A 22,082-nucleotide genomic window follows, 5' to 3' on the forward strand; every position below is an offset into this window, starting at 1 on the left:
GGACGCATCATTCGGGCGAGCAGTGCTGAGAGCTGCAGACCTGAGCGTACCCTCCCAAAGGACCGGCTCTGGAACGTCCCAGTGTTGAGCTGTGTCACCAGGACCATTGAAAGAGAAAAAGGGATTTTTGTAAGAACTTACCGTTCGAATCCCTTTCTCTGATATGGTCCTGGTGACACAGCGATCCCTCCCTTACGCTCAGTAAGTATGCCAGAAGTTCATGATGTTCATGTTAAAATGGTTAAAAGTTAACAGTTTCTGTTATAAAATGTGCATATAATATGTGCAGGCGTTTGTACTGAGTTAATGTATTCCAGTGGCTTTGAAAGATTGAACTGAAGAGTCCAGGGATGCAGTAGGGGAGGAGCCTACCCTCTAAAGCTTTAGGATAGGTGCCTGGCTCCTTCGGACCCTCCTACATCCCAGTGTTGAGCTGTGTCACCAGGACCATATCAGAGAAAGGGATTCGAACGGTAAGTTCTTACAAAAATCCCTTTTTAGCAAGCATGCTGAATTATTAATCACTAGGCGATAGTGACGTGCTATCTAAGTCAGTGGTTCTAAAACTGAGGGTCCTGACCCCAAAGTGGGTCCCGGCCTTCTTAGCATGGGGTCCTGACTCCATGTTGCTGACCGCTTTTCTAATCTCAGGCAGTGATTCAAGGAGTCTGAAAAATCAGTTGAATTGTCTGTTATGTTAGACTCCTCCCATCATTTGTGCCTCCACAATGCTGCTATGTATGTGCTATGATTACACATGTGATGATCTTCTACAGTTATTTGCTGGGGTCCCGTAATTATTTATATTGTCTGATGGGGTCCCAGAGCAAGATATTTCGAGGACCCCTGATGTAAGTGATTATAGGCTCTTAGAAAATGCCCTTCTTTGTGCAGCTTCAATTATGGTTTTGAGACCCAAAGGTGCAGATTCATTTCTGAGTGATGTACTGTTGGCATATTGTGGTAATGGTAGTACATTGCATTCGCAACATCGCTCATTAAACCTGTCGCCCCATAGAGAGAACTATTAACCTGAGAAAGTGTTTATAATATCACTTTTACACCAGCAAGCTGAGTCGCAACCATGATTTTAGACTCCGCTTCAAGCCGGGTGTGGCCTGGCTTCTGACCCCTTTCAGACCAGCATTCCTACCCGGCATAATGCTGGGCAGCTGACGTCGCCAAAAGCTGGGCCTGAGCAGCCGCTGGGAGAGAAGAGCATCTCCCAGTGCCGGCTTTTCCATTGCAGTGAACGGGTCCCACGTCGCATCAACCCAGTTTACCTCTTTACACTACACGGCGATCTACTAGCCGAGTTGAAATCTTGGGTCTCACGACCCAGGTCAGACCTTTTACACTCCCTGTAGACCCGGGATTTTACGAATTTCCGTGCAAAAACCCGGGTTTGCAGGGATGGTGTTTAAGGGGTATAAAAGACTCTGCTTTTTAAAATAAGTACTTTGTAAATGATTAAATACATTTTTTGTAAAAAAAAATGTGTGTTCATATATTAGTTCAAAACATAGGTATCAGGTACTCGCAAAATAGTTTGGACCCGATTCGTCCGTTAACAAGTAATTTATGAACGCGCATTTATTTTCATTAAATATTTGTATAGTATACAACCTTCTGGTTTTACAATGGACGGATGCAGCATACACATGGTGCGATAACACTCATAAGGGCTAAAATAAGCGATGCCCATAATCCTGTGGGGAGAAGAGGGAAAAAAAACCTCACCTGTTGTGGCTGCTCCCATGTCTGCTTCTTCTCCATGCTCCCTGGACTCTGCTGCATCGGCGCTGTACAGATAGAGGTAAGTGATGGCATGGCACACTAGGGTCACACACAATCAACACACATTGGACGGGGTCACAAACACACGAGGGGGTGGGGGGGGGGGGTCACACATATATGACAGGGGGATCACACACAAACATCGGCAGATGCTGGACTGAAGACTTCGGCATCCTGGAAAAGTGTAAATTGACAACAGTGCTGCCAGAAGGTGAGTAATTATTGGACTAATTAAGCTAATTGGAAACTTCCAATTAAGAAGTCATTAGAGGAGGAAAAATCAGACTTTCTATGGGGCTGAGAGAATTTGCTCTGAGGCTTCTTCAGTTGAATAGAAAAAAAACCTGTGCCAGTTTTTATGTATTACAGGTTCCAATACATAATATGCGGATCAAAAATACTTAAAACAATTCGATTGTTTAGGAAATGTCTATTTTAAAGAAGACTATGTTATAAGCTACAGGGTGTTAGCCTGTTTCTTTATAGGAGAGGACTGCGATTCCCTGCTCATTTATTATTTATAGAATGTGTGTGGTTATAGATACAGTATATGTATCAAAATAATGTTGTGTTTTTACTTGTATTTCATAATTATGTTTGCTAAGAATGTGAGGCCTTTCAATTTGAGTACTTTTTTTTTTTTTTTTTTTTAACTTCAATAAGTATTTATTGGAAAAAGTTTCACATTACAGTGTATAGACATATGAAATATGAGGGAAAACAATGTCAGGGGGGGGGTTAGGAGAGCAGGGGGGGTGGGGGGAACGGACTAGTGATCGAGCATACACCTCGCTACGCAGAGCGAGTTAATTAGAGCAAACAATCATAAGAATAGGGTAATTATCAATGAGAGCGTTGGTAACCATAGGAGCAGTAGTAACAATAAACAGCAGTGAAAACATTGAAAGCCATGAGAACAAGAAAAACCATAATGGAAGGCATATATCCTAGGGGGGGACCTAAGTGGACCTCCTGACTCTTTCACGTCTCGTCAGGTTCGTTGAGGCTGAACTGTCGGGGGTCTGAGGCGGATGGGGGGGAGAAGAGTCTGGATCCTTCACCCTCTGTTATATATGTGTGCCAAAATCGCCACTGTGGGGCAACAGAAGAGGCAGGGGGCATGCTAAGGGAGGAGCCAGTCTCCATCATAAAGTGGTAGTTTGTCTTCGAGACCACCTGTAGTAGGGATGGAGGGTCTGGTTGCTTCCATTGTTGTGCCAGAGTGGCACGCGCAGCTATAAGGATGTGTCCTAGCACCAGCCTCTTCTCCTTAGGTATCTCTTGTGGGTAGATGTGTAGTAGGGCTAGGGAGGGATCTGGAACAACTGGGGTGTTGATTACTGCGGATATTAACTCAAATACATCTGACCAGTATTTAAGGATATTGGGGCAAGACCAGAATATATGAAATATGTCCCCTGTTTGACCACACAGTCTCCAGCATTTATTGGGACAAGACGGCCAGAAGGAGTGTAAGCGCACTGGAGTCATATAGGTTCTGTTTATAAGCTTAATATGCATTTCTGTGTGGTTCAAGCAACGGGACATGTCAAAAGAGGTGAGGAAGATTAGACGCCATTCATCTGGGGAGAAGGTTCTTCCAAGGTCGGCTTCCCACTTCTTATGCGCTGGGGCTTTCGAGAAGGAGTGAGGCGTTATAAGAATCTTATACCAGAAGGATATATCCCGTTTGGTGTAAGGATTGAAAGGTCTGGAGAAGATATGTTGGAGAGTAGGTTGTGGGCGGGGAAGCTTCGCAATGGAGGAGTTCCACCAGTGTGTTACTTGGATATAATGTAAATATTCTGATGTGGGTAGATGGTAGCTGTTTTGTAGGGAGACGAACGAGAGGGGGGCGTGTGAGTCGAGTATGTCCCCTAGAGTGTTAACGCCGCGGGCTTTCCAAGAGTTAAGGTTAAGGTTTGGGATTAATTTGGCTACGGTCGAGATGGGAACGGAGGGGAGGTTGTTTGTGACGGTGTCTAAGGTGGAGAGGAGCTGGTCCCAGGCGAGAAGGGAAGCCTTGGTGGCCGGGAGGAGGAGTGGTAGGGGCGGCCTGAGTTGTCCGGGGATTCTGAAAAGGTCAGCCAGTGGGATGTTGGGGGAGAAAGATTGCTCGATGGAGACCCAGCTTGTCGGTGTGCTAGGTTCTGAGAAGTGTTTAATTGGGGCCAAGAGGGACGCCATCTGATAGAGATGCAGATCTGGGAGGTCCAGGCCACCAAATGCCCTTGGGAGGTGGAGTCTGGCTCGAGCAATCTTTGGGGGCTTAGACGCCCATATGTATTTTGACATAATGTTTGTGCACGTCTTGAGGGCCCTCTTTGGAAAATTGTAGGGGATGGTCCTGAACAGATACATTAATTTTGGCAGAAGAGACATTTTGAAAGCCGCCATACGACCCATCCAAGAGATGTCGAATGCGGACCAGGAGTTGGAGATGGTGGACAGGGTGTCTAATAGGGGGGTAAGGTTAACTTCGAAGACTTTGGATGTGGTGGAGGGGATTTGGATCCCTAGGTATTTTATGGAGCCCCTTTGCCAGTTATATTGATATGACGCTTGTAGTTGGTGGATGTGAGGGAAAAGGTTGATGGGGAGTGCGTCAGTCTTGGTTGTGTTGAGTTTGTAGTACGAGGCCCTGCTGTATGAATCTAAGATGTCGTGGAGGTGAGGTAGTGTAGAGATGGGGTTGGTTATGAACAACAGGACGTCATCTGCGAAGAGGCTGCATTTGTGACGGTCGGGGCCCATCTGTAGGCCTTCCATTCTAGTGTCGTTTCGTATGGTGATGGCCAGGGGTTCAATTGAAAGAACAAATATGAGCGGGGAGAGGGGGCAGCCCTGTCTGGTACCGTTTGTGATTTGGAAAGGGTCAGAGAGGAACCCGTTGCTGAGCACCCGGGCTGAGGGCGAGCTATATAGAGTCAGTATGGACTTAAAGATGTGGCCTGAAAAGCCAAATCGCCGCAGGACCTCCTGCATGTAGTGCCAGTTCAATCTATCGAACGCTTTTTCCGCGTCTAAGGATAGTAAGAGGAGGTCCTGTTCGTTGGCTAGAGAGTCGATTAGGTTGAATACCCGCCTGGTGTTGTCGGAGGCCTGTCTTCCTGGTACAAACCCGGTTTGGTCAGGGTGTATCAGGAGCGGCAGGACTTGGTTAATGCGTAGGGCCATCAGCTTGGCGAACAGTTTAATGTCACAGTTCAGTAGGGCTATGGGTCTATAGTTCTGGCAGAGGGATGCGTCTTTCCCAGTTTTGGGTATCGTGACTATGCGTGCTTCTAGAAGTTCTGGGGGGGCCGATCCAAGGAAAGAGAGTTCGTTAAAGAGATTTGTTAATGTTGGAGTCAGTAGGTCCATGAATGTTATGTAGAAGTCGGTAATGAATCCGTCTGGGCCGGGGGCTTTATTGCGTGGGAGGGATTTTATAGCTGCTTGGATTTCCGTTTGTGACCAGGGGGCGTTAAGGGCTTCTAGCTGCTCAGGGGTGATAGAGGGAATATGGATTCTGTCTAGGAATGTCGAGATCGATTCAGCAGAGGGTTGGGGGGTGGAGGTATCAGAGGACAGGTTGTAAAGCTTGGAATAGTATTGGGCAAATTGATTCGCTATGTCTTTAGGGTTGATAACTTTGGTGTTATCAGGAGTGATAAGGTGTTTCATTTTGTTCCTAGCTTGTTGAGCCCTCAACTTTCTGGCTAACATTCTACCTGATCTGTTGCTAAACAAGTAGAATTTACGTCGCAATCTGTTCAATGCCATTTGTGTGCGGGCTAGGAGGAGTTTTTGGATCTGGCTACGGATGCTTGAGATCTCCTTTTTGAGATCTCTGGATGGGGATGTTTTATTTTGAGCTTCCAGATCCTTCAGTTTGGTCTCCAGCTCCTGCTGGGTCTTAACTGAGCGTCGTTTCAGGGAAGCTCCCACTTGGATTGCAGCTCCCCTGGTGACTGCTTTTAAGGCACACCAGTGGTTTATGGTGGAGGTGTCCTGGGGGGAGTTGGTGGAGAGGTAGTTGTTAATGGAGGTTAGTATAGAGAGTTTGGAGGAGGGGTCTTTGAGGAGATGGGGGAAGAGTCTCCATGGTCTCGGGGGGTTTTTAGAGGAGCGGACATTCCATTGCCAAGTAACCGGTGCGTGGTCTGACCAAGTAATGGGTAAAATGTCTACATCTTTTGTGTGCTGTAGGGTCCACTTATCACAAATTATATAATCTATCCTAGAGTATGAATTGTGGACTGGCGAGAAGAAAGTATATTCGCGGCCAGAGGGGTATTTGGATCTCCATGTATCGTATAGGTCAAACTCCAGGAGGAGATTACGGAAAGCAAGAGATGGGCCAGATTCGCGTGTGGAAGTAGGAGGGGGGGGGGGGCGGGATTTGTCTAGTTTTGGGTCGAGAGCTAGGTTGAAGTCGCCCAGCAGAATCAGAGGGCCTTTCCTGATTCTCTGTGTCAGGAGGAGAAGTTTACGCAGGAATGAAGTTTGGTTGGAATTGGGGGCGTATAGGCAGACAATGGTGACCTGCTTGTCTTCCAGTAGGCCGGTTAGAATAATATATCTGCCACTTTTGTCTTGTACCTTGGTCTGTAGGGTGAAAGAAATATGTTTGCTGAACAGGATGGCCACTCCGTTTCGCTTAGTTGGGCCGTTAGCGTAATATGCTGTGGGGTAGTTTGCGTCTCTAAGTAATGGGGGGTTCGAGGAGTTAAAGTGGGTTTCCTGGACAGCAACCACATCTGCCTTTTGTTTATGGAAAAAAGATAGGGCCAGACGTCTTTTATTAGGGGAATTCAACCCCTTCACATTCAGAGACATAAAGTTAGGCATATCAGCTTAAGGGGGTTTACGATGGGGACTGTTGGTAGGCGGTTGGGGGCGTTCGCTCCTAAGGGGAAAGTCTAGACCGTCCGTTGGGGGTCGGGGGGAGAGAGCAGGAGTTTGAAAAATGTGAATGTGTGGGGGAAAGGCGGTAGGGGCTTGGGGAGCGGGGGAGAGGGAATGGGAAAAAGGTCCGGTATATTGGACCTGCATGACTACTGCAGAGGAGAGGGGGGAGAACAGGGGGAGTTGCAGTAGTGTGGGTAACTTCGGGGTGGTGGCTTGGGTCACATGGCGGATGGCCGCCACTCACATGCAAACAAAGTGTGAACAATAAAGAGGTGATATAACAATGTAACCTGATGAACCAACTAAACCTACGGTTTAAACATAAACAGAGTGTCCAACAAGTAGGAACCTAGTTCTAGCATTCTAACCGAGCAGCCGGGTTGTTATACACCCTGTGAACGAAGAAAAGAAAGAACCAACATAATATGATACTTAACAGTCTAGTCCCAACCCGGTGGCGGGGACCACAGGAATGAAGGCAACCGGTTCACCGTCGTAGTAGGCTGGATACACAAATCAGTGGGGTTCAGGTGGTGGTCCAGTCTTGTTGCGGTGGTTTCTGGCGTCTTGGTTCTTTGGGGCTGGTGACCGAAATATCCCAGTCCATCAGGAGTCTAACCCCGGCGTCTAGGGATGAGATCGAGTAGGTGGTATCTTCGTGGTAGACTAGCAGCTTGACCGGGAATCCCCACCGGTACCGTATGTCGTGGTTTCGAAGTGCTGTTGTGATGGGGGCAAGTGCTCTCCTGTTGGCCATTGTTGCGGGAGAGAGGTCCTGGAAGATCTGCAGGCCGCCCAGGGTGTCTGTGTTCTTAGACTCTCTGGCTGCCCTCAGGATTTGCTCTTTCATGGTGAAGAAGTGCACTCGGAGGAGTGTGTCTCTTGGGAGATCTGAGGGGACCGTTTTGGGGCGTGGAAGGCGGTGTATACGGTCGATTAGCAGATCTTTAGGGTCTGCAGAGGGGAGAAGTTTGCGGAACAGGGTAGTGGCGAAGTCCTCGAGTTCTGAGTTGGCTACTGAGTCGGGAATGCCTCTGATTTTTATGTTATTGCGGCGGGACCTGTCCTCCAAATCCGCCAGCTTGGACTTGAATTGTTCAAGGTCCCTCTGTTGAGAATCATAGGAGGTGATCAGGTCATTATGTGACTCAACCAACTCATCTAGTCTGCGTTCCAGTTGGTCGGTTCTCTCCCCTATAGCTACAAGCTCTGTCTTAACCTCTCGGATAGCGGACTTCAGATCTTTGGTCAGCTCTGCTTGAAATGCCGAGAAGACTTGACAGAGGGATTTCATTGTCACTGGAGCATCTGAGTTAAAGTCTACTTCATCTAGCCCAGGTGTTGAGGTTGTCTCTTTTGGTGCACCCCTGGTGTGGGGGGACAAAGTGGGAGGGTTTCCCTGGGCTGAGGAGGGTGGGGAGGCTTTTTTGGGGGGAAGTGGGAGTTTGGAGAGGACGACTTGTTTGATCCTTTTAGGGGGCATGGCGATGGCTGAGAGCACTTGTAGGGGTAATAGTTAGCTCTGGAGAGATGGTTCTGGTACCGGAGGGGGGGGGAAGCTAAAGCTGGTTACTGGGTCATGGTATCCTCATGGCCGGAGTAGCTGGTGAGTGGCAGCCAGTATATAGTGGTTTCACATCTGGGCCTGTAGTTAGAGGGTTGGGATACAATCAAGAGGCTTGTCTAGGATCAGGAGTGCTAGGTAGTGTGGGCTGCAAAAGGGTGGGTCTCCCAGCCGAGAGACTGCAAGCTTATGCAGCAGAAAGGGGGTTCTGGAGGGTTGCAGATCAGGTTGGTGCTGGGGAGGAGGCACAGCTTAAGAGCAAGAGGTTGAGGAGGTTTCACCCTGGCCTGAAAGATGCAGCAGATTCCCCCAAGGGAAGTGAGTGGCTGTACTGTGGGGCCACCCCTGGATGTCTGGGAGATCTGGGCTGCTGGGGTGTGCCCAGCGGGTACTCACTTTGGTTGCGGTGGGGGATGCAGCTGGGTCTGGTGCTGAGGGACTTCACTGTGCTGCGCCGGGTAAGATGGCGGCGCCTCCGGCCTTGAACAGGCTGCAGCTAGTTGTGGGCTGGAAGGGGGTCCGACCGGGGGCCCAGGGTCTCCCCAGGGCTGTCCGTGGGCTGGGGCGTGCGGTCCTCTGTGTTCCGGTGCGTCTCTTTGGTCGCTGCGGGCGCTTCGGGAGTCCGCGTCGGCGCCCGGGCCGAAATCGAGGCCCCGGCTCCGGCCTCGCGCCTAGGCCGCAACCCGCAGAAGCGCTTAGAAGCGCTTCCCGGCTCCGCGGACGGGGCAGCGGGCGACCGGAGCACTAGGGGGGATCAGGGGAGAGCCTGGGGCTGGTTGTGGGGTGCAGTGTCCGGCAAGAGAGGTCTCTAAGCTGGCACAGGAGCGGGAGCTCGATACAGGTGCGGCCGCTCTGAATGGCTGCCAAGCCACGCCCCCCTGAGTACTTTTTTTTTTATTATTGACAGATAAATAAAGAAAACATTTATACACAAAATTGAGTAATAAAGCATATAAATAACATTTGGTGAGTAGTTTATTTTATTAAATAAATGCTCAATGTCCGGGATCCAGCTGGATTAAAAAAACAGATAAGTGACTGGTTACGTCATTTTCCAAACGCACTGTGAGCCTTCATTAACTGTACGACTATGTCAAGCCTAATGAGGAAGGTCTTTTGATCACTTGATGATTGTGTGTTCACCATGTACCATCATATGTACTTACAAAGCATGTTCAACAGGAAATAACGAACTCCCTGCCAGTTCTCCCATATTAATCTGGCTTATTTGGGGCAATTTTGCTGTGGTCTGTGGTCTGCCTCTTCTTACAGATGGTGGCTTTTTTCTCCTCTCAAGTTTGTAGATCTTTAATGACCAAGATTAGAACAAGTGCAGATCTGGCTGCTATTCACAAGGAGATGAATGTTCTACTTTGAAGTAGTGAAAAGAGCAATGAATCATTTGTGTTCCGCAGAGACACAGATAATGGTGCGCTGTTCTATGAACATACAAATACAAGAAGCTGCTCAGATTTGTATTACTATGTTTATGCAGAAAAGTGTATGACTGGGTAAACCAGCCAATTATCAATTCCCAGCTCCTAAGGGCTAGAAACTATCACAAAACACAGAGTTAGACACGTATAATACATAGAGGGATATTCAATCCCGGGTCACGACTGTCGGTCTGGCCCGACAGCTGTAACCCTGTCCCATTCTCGGCCGGCTCGACTAAGAATCGGCAGGCGGGAATCAATGACCCCCCCCACCGAACGCCAAAATAGCATGGTCGCGAGATATGTCAATCCACGACTGTCCTCGGCAAAATGGGCCCGACTGCTTCTAAAGTCGCATCCGTTCTGCCGAAATCCCTGTTCAATGCTGTCGGGAAAGACAGCATTCAATAGGTGCCCGCCGCTATTTGGGATTGAATACCCCCCATAATCTGTAACGCTCTTTTTATTTATACAATCTTGGAATGACAGTACAGGTCATTATAAAGATGTTACATTCCCCAAAGTAATGTGCAATCTGAAATCCTAAAGGTCAATAATGGGAGAATTTGTAATATTGTTATAGTCTTCAGTATGTAGTATTGTAGTTATTTTAAACCAATATTGGGGTCTACACGTAATACTGAGAAAAGTTGCAAAAACAGGGTTTTTCTCTGCTCTGAGTGGGTTTCCATGGAGAAGCTCATGATTGCTCCAGTGGCAACACCACTCTGTGGCTGAATTGACTCGCCATACTTTTGAATGGTGAGTACGATTCATGAAAGAACAGAAATCTGCTTTCCGTTCGCAGGTATGTACAGATACTCAGGGTAGCATAATCTGTACTTTACTGCAAAAAACTGCACCACCAGCTGAACACCCAACAGTTCACACAGACCTTTTCCAACCTCTGACGATGACTTTCTCCTCCAGGCTGTTTGCAGAGCACTGCAAGAGATCTGGCAGGTATATAGCACAACATGCGGTGCTGATGCACACTCTATAATATTAAGCTCTGCTATCTCATATAGAGCAATAAATTGAGGTTCTTAGAATATAAGAAGTACTAGCCCACCAACCGTGCCTAGGTAACCTCGTAAATTTTCTGGTGGGTCCCTAATACTAAGTTTGAACCTGGGGCGCAGCACCCCAAAAAAGCCAGTCCCCTCAGGGCAGCACACAAGTGTAATGCTAAGGTATTAGTGGGTTAATAAGAGAGAAGCAATAGCTAGGGGTTTTAAAGTGTTACATACTGTAAGTGGAAATGGTAGAAAGTATAATTATTGGAAAAATAAATAAATTGGGCTAAATATTGTTATGGTGTGCCACCCCAAGGCAACCCAGCCATGCCAACCCAAGGGGAGCCGTGCCCCAAATCCATCCCTAAAACTAGCACAATGTACAGATTTTCAGGACCTACCTTAATATTGTGCCTTTGGTTCCAATGTGCAGTCTGTGGATACCAGAGACCAGACTGGTTGAACCATGTGGATCAGGTGGGCGGGGTGAGGGAGTCCCAACCCATAAGAACACAATATTTGAGTATATGGGGGGGTCTTGAAATGCATACAATAATCTATACATGTATCATGAGGGGTTGGGATCGTTTGGTCGAATGCATTATGGTCGAATGTCATTACATCGAATCCATTAGGTCGAATTGCTAAAAGGTCGACATGATTCTAGGTCGACATGGGAAAAGGTCGAAATGATTCTAGGTCGAAAGGTCATTAGATCGACAGGTCATTAGGTCGACAAGGTCATTAGTTCGACATTGTCTAGGTCGACATTCACAAAGTCGACATGGGTTTTTTCACTGTTTTTTTACCTGAATGTCAACACAGTCGACACGGACACAGTTTAAAGTGCACTGCATCCCCTCGCAACGCTCGCTGCGCTCGCTATGCGTCGGGCACGGTGCCTCGCTACGCTCGGCACACTATTTTATTCTCCCACCACGCCCTAGTGGATGGTAGGGCATGAAATACCGCCTGTCAGCACATGTCGGCTCAAAAAACAGTGAAAAACCCCATGTCGACTTTGTGAATGTCGACCTAGACAATGTCGAACTAATGACCTTGTCGACCTAATGACCTGTCGAACTAATGACCTTTTGACCTAGAATCATTTCGACTTTTTCCCATGTCGACCTAGAATCATGTCGACCTTTTAGCAATTCGACCTAATGGATTCGATGTAATGACATTCGACCATAATGCATTCGACCAAATGACCGCATCCCATCATGAGGTGCTTCACCAGGCTTAATACATCTGCCCCATGGTTTGAACTCATGTAGGGTGTTCACCCTGAGGAATCAGATTTTTTAGACCCAGCCAGTGGGATGTAATACAGTCCAGGCTTTTCAGCGGTGTGGGATGCCGGCTGAACTCAGACTTAGCTGGCATTCCTCATGTCCAGCGAACTCAAACGCTATTACATCCTGCATCTCAAATGCTATTTTGCAATTTAAAATAAAGATTTTATACTATGGTGAATTACTTGGATAACGTTTAATGTGTATATTATTTGTTCAGTATTGTGCTGCACAATTTAGCCTTGTATGGGGAGGCAGCATACATATGGGAGTAATGCACTTTTATCTCTTAGGTTTCATGTGTCTGTGAATTCCTTCTTGGAGAAGCACAAGCCTGAAGTGGTGGAGCTGCACCTCACTATGACGCCTGCCATGCTTGCCATTCAAGCATCGATATTGGATATAATGAATGCTTGCTTGAGAGAGCTCAAACGCTACAATCCTGCCCTAGAAGTTGAAGATCTATCCTTAGAGAATGCCATTGGCAGAGCTTTTGATAAGGTACTAATAAGTGAACATCTGATTATTACTGTTATATTTTTTTGGTGGGATCCGGACTTTAGCTCAATAGGTTGACCACTATTGGTCGACATGGTCAGGAAGTCAATATAATGCCCAACATGAGTTTTTTGCCATTTAAATTTTTTTTTTTTTTTTTCATACTTTACCATCAGAATGGTCAACGATTGGAACAGTAAAGTGCATGGCAAGTGAAAATGGGGGTTCATATGCTACACGATAGAAATAGACACTGTAAAAACCTTTAAAAAAGAACATGTTGGCTTGTTCACGTACCGACCATTTTCATTGTCAAACTTTTCCTTGTGTCTGCCTTTTCCAGGTTATCCTTGTGCATATTGACCTTTTGGGGTCGATCTAGACACTTTCAGACCAATGTACCAAAACCACGTTTTTATGGGTCTATTCAGCTAAACAAGTCAAATGCATTATTTGCATGCTCAAAAGGACTATGCAAGTTTAAAGAATAAATATTGTACCATTCAAACACCACCATCCTGTTTTCTGGGGTATATCTGGCATGTCTTCTATTTATGTATCTTTCACTATTATAATGGGTTGTGGTTGACCAAAGCAAACCAATTGCTTAGTGCTTCAGCAGATTGATGTTTCCGGGCTGATTCTAGTGGTTTTCAAATTCTGTGTGGGCAGTTATCAGCAGTTTTTTTCCAATGGTGGGACTGAAGTGTCACAAGTTATGTTGCAGAACTCATACTCCCATACTCCTGTTCATTGCACAGGTACATAATGAAGCAATTAATGGTTAGCCATCGACTGGTGGACAAACAATGTTTGCATTCCATTGTAAGTGTTGACAATAGCAAACAATTATCAAAATGGAGTCTGCTGATGGCCATGTGTAGGCTGTGGGGTCAAAAGAGTACCATGGTGGCATAACCGTGCCCCTTCCCCTCCTCCCCATGCACGCACAATAGGATGGGATGAATTACCAATAAAGAAAATGGATAAGTCATTTTCCTTTTTTCAAATAGTTGACTGGATGGATGGTGTCATGTGACACAGAACCAAAATCACACCAGTAATGCCCTTTTTCTGCATACTGTATGATATGTCAATTTCTTCAGTACCCATTTATGTTCTTGTAACAGTGAGTAGTCTCCATGATTGCACTTCTTGAAATTAATAGAATTCATATTGTGCTCTCTTCATTTAATGTACTTTTGGCTTGTTGGAAAATTGCAGGTTGCTTCTAACTGACTTCGGCCCTACGGTCATGTTTCATTTCAATTTATTTAGTTTAGGTCTGTAAGCCTTTTAAGTCCAAGATGTGACACCGGTAACTATGCAAAGCTTTAATGTAAGTTCTTTTTTCTAGACCATTCGCCATTACTTGGATCCACTCTGGCACCAGCTTGGAGCAAAGACCAAATCACTGGTTCAAGATTTAAAAATCCTCCGCACTCTTCTACAGTACCTGTCCCAATATGACTGTGTGACTTTCCTGAACTTACTGGAGTCAATGAGAGCAAGTGAAAAGGCATTTGGACAAAACTCAGGTACATTTCTATCTTTAAAAACAATGTGCTGCAGTTTCCGTAGTGCTTTATATGGCAGTCTGGTAAGTACATCTTTGATTGCGTGTTGTTAATTTCAATATTTAACAGTAAAAAAATCTAATTTTAAGCTTCTTTTGGTCTTCTAAAGTTTCCACATAATCATTATTTTGCAAAATGTATATAATTCAAGTACCTTTTTATAGCTCAGTTTAAGAACTTCATCTGCAGCCCACATTCATGAAATGAAATAATTTAATGGTGATGTTCAAAGATGCAGGAAAACACAATATTTTATGCTGGAACTCATTTCATATTTTGCGCAGGAAATCAAGCATTGCAATTTAAATGCAGTACATCCTGTCGCTTACCCCATGCCCAGCTGAGTTTATTAACCCTGGATGCATCTATATTTGCACAAAGGACAGCTCTCGATATAAGACCCTTTGCAATAAGAGGACTTCCAGGTTTATGACCCACATGTCCTACTGCACAAGCACGACCGTTGAGCTGAAGGGGCACACTGGGAGCGATGTTATCAGATCGCTCTCAGGGATATATGAAGAAAGAAGCCAATAGGCTTCATTTAGGCAACGCCAACTAAAGTTAAAGGTAAAAGATCCATAAAGTTTTGCTTTCTTGAGCTTGTTGCATACAAGGAATTTGGTAAAACAAATAATACGTTTTATATTATATAACAGTTTTTCGGAATTTTGAATACATTTTGCCCGTAATACATCCCACACTTAAATGGGGTGCCGGACGGGGTCCCGACAGTCGGGATCCCGACAGTCATTAACCCGACGTCGGGATCCCGACTGTTAAAACACCGACGGCCGGGTTCCCGACGGCCGGCGGCTATTTTCCCTCGTGGGGGTCCACGACCCCCATAGAGGGAGAATAGAATAGGTGGCGAGCGTAGCTCGCCACCGTGCCCGCAGCGTGGCGAGCGCAGCGAGCCCGCAAGGGGCTTTGTTGCGCTGGCCACGCTGTCTGAGGCCAGGCAGTCGGGATCCCGACGTCGGGATAATAGAATAGAATCAACTTTATTGGCCATGTGTGCTTGCGCACACTAGGAATTTTTTGTGGATTACAGTGCAGCATCAAGCAGGGATGAGAAAGGGGGGGAGGGAGACATTACATATATTACATAAAGACATTACAAGCATTTAATTTCTAGCTACGACTATGGTGGTCAGGTCGCCAAGTAGGGACACGTTGTTTGGCTGTTGATATTGGGATTACATTCGCTTTGATTGGATAATGACTGTCGGGATCTCGACTGTCGGTGAGTCATACCACACCCCTTAAATGGATACAACTTAACCACTTGCTTGGTGTGGTCACATCAGAAGTGGCCAAGCCAGGCAGGGCTTTTCCTGACATGGTCGCATGAAAACACCCACTGGCCATCTGCTGGAAGATACACTTCCAGTAGTGGCAGCTCTCGGAGGAATATCCTAGCCCTTCTGCTTCCTTTTTCCCTCCCCCAGTGCATACCATGCAGCCAATCACTGCTGATCAGGCAGGCTGTCCGCACCTAACACTTTTTAGCTATAGAGATTTGAAGCCTCGGACGAAGTATAAACGTAACAGCTCTCACCTTCTCTTTACGCACCCGGCGGCTGCTGAGAGAAGCAACCACTGGGAAAACACTAGGCCACAATGTTCCAATGATCAGTGGCCTACTATATCAGTCACGGATGTTGAAAAAAAGTGTAAATTTTTTATTATTTTTTTAAATTGCATTAAATCAGTTTTAAAATATATTTCCTCAACATAATTCTTAAAGTTTTTTTTATTGAAAAAATATTAGCCAGTTCAGTGGTTAAGAAGAAGTCCTACAGGTATTTTTTTTTTTTTGTGTTTTGTTTGTGGACTAGATACATATTTTCTCCACAGTCCTATCATTTAGCATTTTATCCATAAATATTTACTACTACCATAAACAGCGTTTGTAATGTTTGTTATTTTTTCTGTTGAAGGTTGGCTGTTTCTTGACTCGAGCACATCCATGTTTGTTCATGCTCGAGCTAGGGTCTATAACATTCCCGACTCAAAAGCAATCAAAAAATCTAAGACTACAGAATCCAAAGATAAGCAAGGTAAGGGAGAGACTGCGAGAATTGAAATTCAAAGTGTAAAATAAACCATCTCAAAGGACTCTTTATGTGTATGCTGTGTTTGGTTGTTTTATGCGGTATGGATAAATAAATCACATCAAATGGAACTGGAATGGGCTGCCCTGAAAGTAGAGATAAGTGCGTAAATGAAATGTGTGTTGACATTAATGCTTGACGCACAATAAACATTGTTTGTGATATTTTTACAGTTTCAAGAGTTTATGAAAAAATGTTGTTACACGATGATACCACTTTAGAAAAGGAAAAACAAAAACATCTTTTTTTATTCAGTGTCTAAAGGTGCCCACAGACGCATCAATTATCGAATGCGTTTTGTACTTTTTAAGCACAAATTGCATCTTATGTACAATTATTGGATGGTGTTTATGTTACTGGGAGTCCGATATTGTATGTCTAAAAAATACGTGCTGCACGTACTTTTTAGACTACATCTGAAATTTAACATTACAAACATGGGTTCATCACATGCATCCAAGTGCACATCTCATAGCAAGCTGGAAGAAAAATTGTATAGAACCATTGTACAGTCAAAAACGCATAGCACAGTACAATTGTAGCGTCTGTGGGCACCTTTAGTGTTCACCAATCACTAGACCTTTATCATCCTCTTTAGGAAGTAACCGGCACAAGGCAATAGCAAATTCTGTCTATAAAGTTTAAAGTTTTAGCTAGGTAACCTCTCCTTTCTCTGCATGGGAAAAATAATATATTCTGCCTTTAGCAATAACAAGTACCTACACTAGAGGTAGTCAACTGGCAGCCCTTCTCCTATGGCAGCATGCGCTGACGCCATTTTGTTAAGGCATAGAACTGTCTGGAAATGTTGAAATGTGTAGTTCCACAGCAGCTAGATATCAACAGTGATTGCAAAAACTTCCCCAAAAAGTGGGTCCCTGGGACCCCTCACTTATAAAAATTGGGAACGGAATAATGTCAACTTTCCCCTTTTCCCTCAGCATGGCACATACAGAAGCGCGCGCCTCTCCCCCATATGGCATAAACCCTAAAGGCCGGCCCAAGCCTATTTTTCTTTTGGTAAGCAAACATAGATTTGGGCGCTCCTCCCTGTGGCTATTGTGGGTTGGGGGGGGGGGGGGGGGGAGTAAGTATCAATTGACCCAATTACATAAAGCAAGATACACATATAATTGAGAAGCCACAACCTTACAAAAGGGAAAGTGTGTACAAAAAATTTAGGGCATGGCTTTGTGGTGAAGGGGTGTGGCCAAATAATAGTACCAATCCACATTACACAACACAACAGTGCCACCTATATAAACTGCGCCAGCTACTGCCGCTTGGACACTTTGCACAAGTTATGCCCATTTCACAACATGCCACATTGAGCACTGACAAGAAAGGGGGAGGAAGTAGGGAGACCCATGCCAATCTGGGCGGAGCGCATCCCAGGAGACACAGGCATATGTAAAAAAGGAGTCCCTGGTTCTCAAAAGAAGGTAAAATACTCACTATAGCGAGCATTTGCAAACCCTGATCACATTTTTAATATTAATGGCATAGACTATGGGCAGTATTCAATGAGAAAAAGTTGCCTATTATCGCGTTGGAAAGAGCATTTTGCTCTCCAAAAGTGAACCACCCTATTCAATGTGATATTTTCGCCGTCTTTTTAAGTGATTTTCGCCGTGTCTCTCCGTGTAGCAATTCTCCCATCTTTTCATGGAGAACTGGAATGTGAACTTTTAAACTAAAAGGTTTTGTTTTTTTGGTGTAAAAAAAACAGGATTTTTTTTCTGTGAAGGGGCATGTTATTTTTATTCATGTGCTTATAGCACATGAATATATATTTAATTTAAAAAATATATATATTTTTTTATTTATTTTATTTTTACACAGAGCAGCCAGCAGGGGGCCGGAGCTCTCGAGCCGCTCATTAGATATTCATATATTCACTGCACCCGATCATTACATATGCACGATCAGGTGCAGTGAATACTGGGTCCCCCGCTGGCTATAGGGGGGGCAGCTTGTGCTGCCTGGGTCCCGGGGAGCCCTCCTCCCCTCCACATATGTTCGGGGGCAGCCAGGGAGACTTTAATCTCCGTGGCTGCCACCGTCTGCCAGCTCCCTGCCGTGGACGCTCGTCCGCTGCAGGGGTTAAGACTCGCCGCGAGTGGTGCCGAGTCTTAACCACATTGAATAGTGGGAGCAGGAGTGGCAGCGAGCCCTCCGGAACAGGGCGAGTGCATGGCGAGAGAAAAAATCTCTCGCCATGCACGGAGAATTTTTCTCATTGAATACTGCCCTATAACTAGAGCAAGCATGAGTAAGCATCAGCTTACAAATAGCTAATTATCTGTCTTTACATGGCCTAAATAGTTACCTGGTCTTGGATGTGGGGTGTTTGTGTACTAATTGAATTGTATTCTATTTTGTAATTGGCTCCTTGTGATTGAAACATGACATGATCTAGTATGCTACAAAACAGTAATGATAAGGTATGCATTGGCAGCTCCAGAGGAAAGGCTGCAGCACAGTCCAAAATAGGGGAGCAACAACAACTGCCAGTGAGTCAGTTTGGAATGGCAGCTGCTGGGCCTCACTATTTGAACTTTGAACTGCGCTGCAGCAACCCCTCTGGAGCCTCCACAGGGTATAATGCAATTATGCAATTTAATACCCCACAAATATGAATACATATAACAAAACACTCCATAATGTATATCATATTTTACAATTCATCTTTGTATCAACAGATGGAAAGAAAGAGCTGATTCTAGAGAGCAACCCAAAATGGGAAGCGTTAAGTGTTGTCCTGAAAGAGATAGAAACTGAGAACAAGGACAGTGAGGCATTGGAAGGACCAGGTCAGGTTGTTTTTACCAATGTTGTGTGAATTCATTGATAAGCTGAACATAATCTGATAAGTATATAATCATAATACTGGACAACCACTAAAATCTTTAGAATTTTAAGTAACACTTAATCCTCCAAATTCCATCATTTGATTAGCTTTGGTAAATAAAGTGGTATTTACAGCATTGGAATAGATGCACAGTTATGCTGTTAGTCCTGGAATTGTATCAGAATGTATCTTTCACTTTCTGCTGTTGCTTAGCGACTGATTAACCAAGTATGAATTTGAAATGCAATCAGGTTGTTAAAGAAAAAAATGGTTTGATAGAAAACAAGTACAGGGCATTAATGCTACTTTCTTTATATTTGCTGTGCATATGCAGTGACCTAACTGTGCCCAGAATGAACACAAAGCCTAATAATATATGAAAATAAATAAACTGGGTCTCTGCATTTATAGCCATATCCTTCATTACAGTATATGACCGCTTGTAGGGGGAAATATACGAAGATGGGTGGTTGCTATGGGCAACATATCAGATTCTATCATCTTCCAGAAGGTGTTAAGTAAATAAAAAGTACAATCTGATATGTTGCTATGGGTGACATCCCATCATCACTAGTACGCCCATTGGTACCAGTGATGTGTGGTGAGCGCATTGAGGCTCCTTGCACAAAGCCTGGCGAGCAAAGCGATGCACGAATTGGGGTCCACCTGCTCAGGTATCCACATTGACACCAAAATAAGTGGAAAATTCCTATTCACCTTTTGCTTGTGTTGACCTTGTGCAGGTTGATTTTTTTTTTTCCCATTTGACCCAGAGTGTCTGTGAGCTATACCACACACACGATAGTTGGCCCATTCTAACATTATCAGGAGAAGCAGGTATAGGTGTATTATGCCAATGCAGGAGCATTAGCTGATAAATGTCTTGTAGCACTTCTGCTATGGCCAAGATCAGGAGGTTGCATCTTATGTGGCGGCAGAGCTGACCCTCCCGATCCTCACAGAGCAGCCATTACCTCACCACTGCGGACCCTCCCTCACAGGACGTCACAGCTGGATACACACACTGCTCAGCTGATCAGAAGTGTTTGCCCGATCAGCCGGGGATCGGACACATGTGTGCCCACCTTTTGGGATATTCTTTCTTTAGAATATGGCAGTTAACACTTTATCATAGATACAGATTTAGTAGTCTCATTAGAGACCACTATTAGACATTAATTTGCATATCCCCCAAATATTTTTCTTTCCTAATCTAATCTCTCCAATTAACCATCGTAATGGCTGCCTCTGTTCCCTTCCTGTGTCTTTCCCCATCTTCCCTGTGTCTCCATAGCCTCCGCTCCCAACTCCCCTATAACCCTACTTCCGCCGACTCCTCCCTGTGTCTCCACAAGAATAAGACGGGCCTGTCCCATTTTGCATGCTTAAAAGTGAGGTTGTCCATATTTATCCCCCAAAACGCCTGGCTTGTTAGAGTCAAATCCTTTGAGCTTCTAGAAGCTCCTCAGACATATCACACTGGAAGCACTCGGATAGATAGCCTCCCATCATTCTGGTCCGTATGATAAATAGCGAACCCCTGGTCACTAAAAGAGAATGTAAGCCCCAGTATCAAAACACTATATGCTGGGCTTTGTCTGCTCCTAACTTCAATCCATAGATAATAAACTGTCAACAAAATCGAAAACTTCAAGCAACACATCTAAAATGTAGCTATATTTCCTATTGGCAGTGTCGTGTTGAAAGAAAAAAAAAAGTTCTCTGTTTAAATAAACGTTCTGTATTCCAACATCTGGCTCTAAGATTGCTAAATGAGAAGATGTATTTTTAGCATTAACCTGACAGTGTGTTATGAAGTGCAGGATCACTTATCCGGCTTCATCTGGCATGTTTTCATAAGTAGAATTGCATTGTTTATTTAAATGTCCATAATAAGGCTTAATCTCATTAGACAGAATTGAGATGGAAACAGGTTTATGTAATTTAAGTTGAAACAACCATTTACTTCTTTATTCTAGACCCTCGAGCAATGCATGGCAGATTTATGTTGACTTGTTTAAGACATCTCAAGATTTATAGTCCGCTCTGTATCTGACTGCCTCTTGTCACCTTAGAAAACATAGGGGGATTTTAATAGGGTGAGAGATTTGTTTTTTTAAAGCGGTAATCATTTACACTGCAAAACAAGTTTGATTTTGCAGTGTAAATGATTGCCGCTTTAAAAAAAAGGAGATTTCTTACCAAATCTCTCACTTTGTGAATCTCTCATCCTAATAAATTTCCCCCATAATTCCTGACAATGAATAACAACTTCAAATGAAAGATATCTGTAGGTGTACACAGCTTAGATATAACCATTTTTATCATCACCATTATGTTTTCCCTAAAATGAGCATTGCTATCAAATGGAGGCAGTGAGCTGACTGCACTTGATTGTTAGAAAGGGTAGTGTTGCATGTTACATGGATGTCTGTATCATCATTTAATGGGGGGATGAGAAGAGAGGTTTCTTTATTTGATTTGGTGTTTATACAAAAGTACATCTTACATGTTAATAAGATCATACATTCAGTGTTTAGAGTGTTTATTTTTGGTTTCTGTTGTGGTTTTTAGTCTAAATCATGCACATACATGAAGGTGTGTACACACGCATCGATTTTACACGATTAAACACCCTTTCGATTTGACCTTTTGCTTTCCATTCGATTTCACATTTGATCTGCACTGTTGCATTTGATATCGATTTGCATTCAGGGCACAGTGTACACATTCAATTTAATGAATTGATATTTCCTTGCCCGCACAGTCTATTTTTCTTTTCCATATAGAGAAAACGGGAGCGCGCATCGAATCGAATGCAGATCGAAAGAGTCTTAAAAACCGTTTCCATTCGATTTTGCTTCTAAAGCAAAATCGAATGAAAACCTGTCAAAATCGAAGCGTGTGTACACCCCTTAAGGCAGCTGTCGGATCATTCCCTTTGCACAGTTACACAATAATATGCAATTAACTTTATTGAACTGCTTTATTAAAAAAATAAACTTGTGGAAAGTTTCTCCTATTCCTCTGCGACA

At 44.5% G+C, this 22,082-nt stretch overlaps 1 protein-coding gene across 1 annotated transcript in view; it reads left to right on the forward strand.

Annotated features, from left to right (window-relative positions):
• ERCC4 (ERCC excision repair 4, endonuclease catalytic subunit) overlaps positions 1 to 22,082 on the forward strand; it is a 59,536-nt gene that overhangs the window by 32,004 nt on the left and 5,450 nt on the right. The window contains exons 5-8 of the mRNA XM_083153321.1: positions 12,298 to 12,505; positions 13,860 to 14,040; positions 16,023 to 16,142; positions 18,899 to 19,009. Of these exons, the coding sequence (XP_083009447.1) occupies positions 12,298 to 12,505; positions 13,860 to 14,040; positions 16,023 to 16,142; positions 18,899 to 19,009 (620 nt within the window). The remainder of the gene's footprint in view (positions 1 to 12,297; positions 12,506 to 13,859; positions 14,041 to 16,022; positions 16,143 to 18,898; positions 19,010 to 22,082) is intronic.

The sequence above is a fragment of the Crinia signifera genome, chromosome 7 (assembly GCF_055691185.1).
Source record: "Crinia signifera chromosome 7, ASM5569118v1, whole genome shotgun sequence".
In the NCBI taxonomy this organism is placed as follows: domain Eukaryota; kingdom Metazoa; phylum Chordata; class Amphibia; order Anura; family Myobatrachidae; genus Crinia; species Crinia signifera.